General features: G+C 45.1%; 1 protein-coding gene across 1 annotated transcript in view; it reads right to left on the reverse strand.

Moving 5' to 3' along the window:
* The window catches only part of LOC309568470 (uncharacterized protein C1orf50 homolog), a 40,687-nt gene extending 35,163 nt beyond the window's left edge, over positions 1 to 5,524 (reverse strand). Inside the window, exon 1 of the mRNA XM_082274144.1 lies at positions 5,464 to 5,524. Coding sequence (XP_082130270.1) covers positions 5,464 to 5,488 — 25 coding nt within the window. The 5' untranslated portion in view covers positions 5,489 to 5,524. The remainder of the gene's footprint in view (positions 1 to 5,463) is intronic.
* Positions 5,525 to 6,000: the final 476 nt, after the last annotated feature.

Consider the following 6,000-nt stretch of genomic DNA (forward strand, 5'->3'; position numbering starts at 1 on the left):
GGAAGCGCCAGCGGGGGAGCTCACATTGCTGGAGGGGAAGTAAATATAGGAACTTTAGCTTCACTTTGAAATGATTCATGTTCCTTTAAATAGTTTGTTTGGTCTAAGCTGGCCCAAACAAACTGCTTACTGCACAAACAGGTGGGCTTGCTGGGCATTCTATATTAACTGTATGTGGCTACATCCTGTATACAGCGCTGTGTTCCGGCAGTGGGACTTGAACTTCCCGTTTCGCTCCCAGAACAATACACATTCAGGCTGAGCGCTGATCAGTCATTCACGGGAAGCTTTGCAATACAAAGCTTCCTCTGATTGGCTGAGGCAGAGGCCTGCAGATAATGTCACAATTGTAATTGTTATAGCATGTTGCTTTGGAACTAAATATCCCATGATTCCTAGCCCCCCAAGGCACACTTCCTTAAAGGAGGTTGTAAACTCATTAAACTTTTTTTTTTTTTTTTCCCCAACCTGAAAGAGAAACACATAATGAGCTAGTTCTATAGCATACTAGCTCATTATGAAATACTTACCTTAGAACGAGCCCCCGCCCGCTTACCTGTATGACGGGCGACATGTTCAGTAGCCCGTCTTCCGGGATCGCGGCATCCGGCCATCTGATTGGCCGGACCCGCGATCACGTCACTCCCGCGCAGGCGCCAACGGTCACGGCACTGAGCTCTAAAGGAACGGCACTAGCGGCCGTTCCTTCAGAGCGCATGCGCCAGTGACGTCACTGGCTGCATGCAAGGTAAATATCTCCTAAATGGTACATGTTTAGGAGATATTTACAGTACCTATAGGTAAGCCTATGATAAGGCTTACCTATAGGTACAACTTGCAGAGGAGGGTTTACTTCCTCTTTAAGCTGGCCATACACCTGTAGAATGTTTGTTCAAAAATGTTGTTTTCAGAACATTTGCTGGATTTGTTTTTTTTATGGTTAGTGGGGTAAAGTTAGTTTGTTTTCAATAAACGAAGGTGCAGGATGAAAAAACTCCTAAAGTGTTAAGAGGAGGGGGGTGGAAGAGAAAAAGTGGAGCTTCCGTTTTCAGCAGATTGTGGGCGCAATGTCAGGCTCCTGCAGACTAAGTACACGGTCTGCCCGTACCTCCTGTATGGACAGGCAGTTACTGAAGTACAGGATACAATGAAGTACGAGAGTGCTTACTAGCAAACTACAAGACGTCTGCCACAATGGTTGATGGTACTTGTAGTTCATTCATTCACAGATCTCTGAATGAATGACGTGGCTATGTGGGTGGAGCCTAGCATGGCCACGCTGTATTTGAATTGTGACAGCGGGTGTATTTATAAGATTCCCCCTGTCTGCTGTCATAATGAGAGATCTGGTTGAGGTGCTGGCAGAGGTGCTTTAGTAACATGGTACCGTAAAACCTTGGATTGCAAGAAACCTGGTCTGCGAGCGCAAGACCGCTGGTGTATACGTGGCCAGAGGTCCAGGGACACTGGTGGCTCCCAGCGCTTCCTGGAGAACTCGCTAACACTCCAAGCGGGAGTGGAGCGGGCGTAGTGATCCTTTGGAGCACCCAGAAGTGATATCAACAATTGCTCAGTGTCTGAGTTCTCCAGGAGGCATTGGAAGTCACCAGCACCCACCACCTCTGGTCATGTATACACCAGCGGCTTTAAGCAGGTGAGAACCAGACTCCTTAAAGTGGAAGTACAGCCTAATACCTTAAATTCTCCCCTGCAATCATTAATGTGAGCTAGAGCTGCACGATTAATCGTATGAAAATCGATATCTCAATTCACCCCCCCCTGACGATCTAAACCTGACATATGCTCGATTCTTTGCATAGCTGTGAGGAAGCAGAGAGAACAGCTGTGGAAAAAAAAAAAAAAAAAAAAGTCTCCAGCAAACGCCTATCAGCATTAAGGCTGCATTCACATGTCAGCGTTTGGATCGCGGGCAGAATCGCCGCGATTCCGCCCGCGATCCGAAGATTATTGCAAATAGCGGGACGCCTGTGCGTTGCCCGTGATCTGCAATAGCCCCCCAAACGCTGAGCGAAGTTGCCGCGATTTCCGCCTGCCGAATGGCGGTAACATCGCGCAAAAAAAATCGCGGGACGCAATAAGCTCCAAAGAAGCTCTTGTACTTTTTTGGGCGTAATGCGTCCCGCGATTTTTTTTTGCGCGATGTTACCGCGATTCGGCAGGCGGAAATCGCGGCAACAATCGCTCAGCATTTAGGGGGCTGCTGAGCCGGGGGCGGATGACAGCTCCGTCTCCGCTTGCAGAGCGGAGAGGGAGGTGTCTCGGCCCCCACTACCCTCTATGGGGGATCGCATGAGAGCGGACCGCTTGTCCACTCTCATCAGATCCGATCCGATTACTGAACGGATGGAAAAATAGGGTTTCCATCCGTCCAGATTTCAAGCACAGGATCGGATGCGGATGGCAGCGGAGGTGTCTCCACTGACACCCGCTGCCCCATAGGGAAGCTGCGGACCCGTTCTAATAGGAGCGACACAAGTCGCTCCGACCTAGAAAAAGGGTCCGGAGCTTCTTTGGGGCGACCCGGAGGCGACCGCCATAGACTTCAATGTTATGAAGTCCTTGGCGGCCGCTCCGAGGTCGCGGCGCGGTGCGAAGTAGCGTTGCTGCAATGTGAACCGGCGCTAAGTCTCCCAGTAACTATAAACAAAATGATTACATTGTATCTTTTCCTTCCCTCTGCCAGGGAGAAAGGAAGTTTAACCTCTTAAAGACTAGACCTTTTTCTGACACTTGTTGCTTGCAAGTTAAAATTAGTTTTTTTTTTTTGCTAGAAAAGTACTTAGAACCCCCAAACATTTTATATATTTTTTTAGCAGAGACCCACAGAATAAAATGGCGATTGTTGTAATATTTTATGTCACACTGTATTTGCGCAGCAGTCTTTCAAACGCAATTAATAGACTTTAATGAATAATAAAAAAAAAAAAAAACGTAACAGTAAAGTTATCCCAATTTTTTTTTGTTACAGAGAATCGTGATCTTTATTCCAAGCTAAAAAGTCGTGATTCTCATTTTGGCCAGAATCGTGCAGCTCTAATGTGAGCGGAGTTCAGCCTTATGTATCAAAATGAAAAAATCCCAGTTTTTCTACCTTTGGCCCCTTTCACACTATTGCAACGCAATTTTGCCGCGATTTCGCGGCGCGATTTTTGCCGCGATTTTGAAAGCATGGGCAAGGCTATATGCCTCAAAATGCATTAAAATCGTGGCAAAGTAGTGCAGGAACTACTTTGAAGTCGGTGCGACTTCAAAACGCACTGATATGAATGGGGCTCATTGAAAATAATGGAAAACGACTTGTCATGCGATTTTGCGGTCCAAAATCGCGGGACAAGTCGCACTAGTGTGAATGGGGCCTTAATTTTGCAGTTTTCACACTTCAACACTGCGTTGAAGCACAAACTCAAAATAAGCTTACTGTGTTTTATTTTTACCAAAAATATGTAGCAGTAAACAAATTGGCTTTAAATGTTAAAAAAAAAATAGATTTTTAATTTTTTTTCTTTTTGGGAAGGTCATATAGCAGAATGTGAAAAATATTGTTTGTTTTTTAAAAAAATTGTTGCGCTTTTTTTGTTTATAGCGCAAAAAGTAAAAATCACAGAGGTGATCAAATACCTCCAAAAGAAAGCTCTATTTGTGGGGGGAAAAAAAAGGATGCAAATTTTGTTTGGGTATAGCGTTGGACAATTGAGCAATTTTCCGTTTAAGTAACACAGTGCCGAATCACACAAAAAATGGCCTGGTCATTAAGGGGGCAAATCCTTCCAGTTTTAAAGTGGTTAACCGCTTGCCGACTGCTCACAGTATATTTACTGCGGCAGTCGGCCCCTCACAGGCAGAGTGACGTAGGTCTACGTCGCTCGCCTGTGAGGCTCTGGGGAGCGAGCGCGCGCCCGCGGAGGCGCGGTCACGCTCCCCCCGCGCGTGTGACCAGCGGACCTGATGTCCGCCGGTCACTCGGCGATCGGCGGGGGAGAGGGAGAATGTCAGGCAGCTTGTGTAAACAAGCCACCTGTCATTCTCCTCGCTGTAAAGACACTGATCACTCGGTTCTACTATGTAGATCCGTTGATCAGTGTCCTTACAGCTCAAGCCACAGCCAATCACAGTAGAAAGCACGCCCCTAGGGATACACACAGCCCCTCCCTCCCAAATAAAGTTAACCCCTTCACTACCAGTGTATTTTTACAGTAACAGTGCATATATATAGCACTGATTACTGTAGAAATGTCACTGGTAACCCCAAAAGTGTCAAAAATGTCAGTCAAGGGTCCGATCTGTCCGCCCCAATGTCGCAGTACCGCAAAAAAAAAAAAAAAAAAAATCGCAGATCGCGGCCATTACACGTTAAGAAAGAAATCTTTCCCTTTGTTAGTAAACGCGATAACTTTTGCGCAAACCAATCAAAATACGCTTTTTGCGATTTTTTTTACCAAACATAGGTAGCATAAAACAAACTGGCCGAAAATTTTTAAAAATTTTGATTTTTACATTTTTTTGGGGGGGAATTTCATATAAAAAAATGTGAAAAATATTGTAATTTTTGCAAAATGTATGCTCTTTTTTTGTTTATAGCGCAAAAAGTAAAAATCGCACGGGTGATCAAATACCACCAAAAGAAAGCTCTGTTTGTGGGAAAAAAAGGACGCCAAATTTGTTTAGATACAGCATCGCACGACCGCGCAATTGTCTGTTAAAGTCACGCAGTGCCGAATCGCAAAATACCCCCTGGTCGTTTAGCAGGAAAATCCTCCGGGGCTTAAGTGGTTAAACAAACAGACGGTGAGTTATTGCCAGATAAAGGTGAGGGGCTGCCAGTGAAAGGGATTTTTAGGTTACAACCACTTTAATGCTTCCCAAATGACTGGCATTCCTAGGTTTAGCTTCTCTAAGTGCCAGAGGCCTAACACACGTTTAGCTGCGCACGGTACTGTGAAATGCGTTGGTGCATTGCCTTGGAATGACACACCTGAGCTTTCCCAGCACACTGCAACAAACTGTAATATACTACCGGACATTGCATTGCGCTGACATAAATGCTGCATGTGTTATCGGTGCGTTAAGTAGCCGCTTCACTTCGCATTATCATTATTATTATGATTATTATGATTATTATATAGTGCCGACAGTTTACGCAGCTCTGTACAACTTGAGGGTAGACAGTACAAATACAATACAGTAGGAATCAGAAAGCCCTGCTGAGACATGGATACGAATACAATGCATGTAAGCCCATCTGCAATATAAGCACCACAGCAGACCCGGCTGGTGTTACTGGGTTTTAAAGCAGGCCATGCGGTTGCCCCTAGCAACCAGACCTCACTTTACTACAGCCCAGTCAATAAAGCATATTCTGATTGGTTGTTCTGTGATCTCTCTCATTACATAGGAATGAATAATGACAATCATCCAGGACAATAAAGAGGCTCCATACGTCACCTGTAGTAATCTGTCCTTTCTCCATGATCCCCTGTGATACACTGTCCGCACCTTCTAAACCTTGTACTCCAACACGCGTGCATACAGGTTACAAAACAGCTGTGATATGTAATACTGCCTATAGCACTTACACAATGGCGGCCATCTTTGTTTAGGGAAAAAAGTTTCAATGTCCCCTTCCGTTGTGTATTAATTGGTTGTTATCTATTGAATTAATCGTTCATTGTCTAAATATGAGCAGCAGGGCTCCTCTGACTGTGGTTTCTATAACATGACACTAGCTGGTTGGTGAGATAACATTCAATTCGCCAGCATTAAAAATGGCTTCTCCTGAGAGGACGTGTCAGCAGGAATCTGTCACGTGGTTGTCACATGACCAGTGCTGTATTGGATTCTTAGTGTACAGAGGAGACCAGGGTGTGACTGTGCTATCACTGTCTGTGTCTGGTACTGTGGAACTACAAGTCACAGCATAACCTTTCTGGCAGAAACCTTTGTAGGGTCATATGGGTGAACATTTTTAGAAGTTTGGAGTTA

Source organism: Pelophylax lessonae (assembly GCF_965119305.1).
Source record: "Pelophylax lessonae genome assembly, chromosome: 12".
In the NCBI taxonomy this organism is placed as follows: domain Eukaryota; kingdom Metazoa; phylum Chordata; class Amphibia; order Anura; family Ranidae; genus Pelophylax; species Pelophylax lessonae.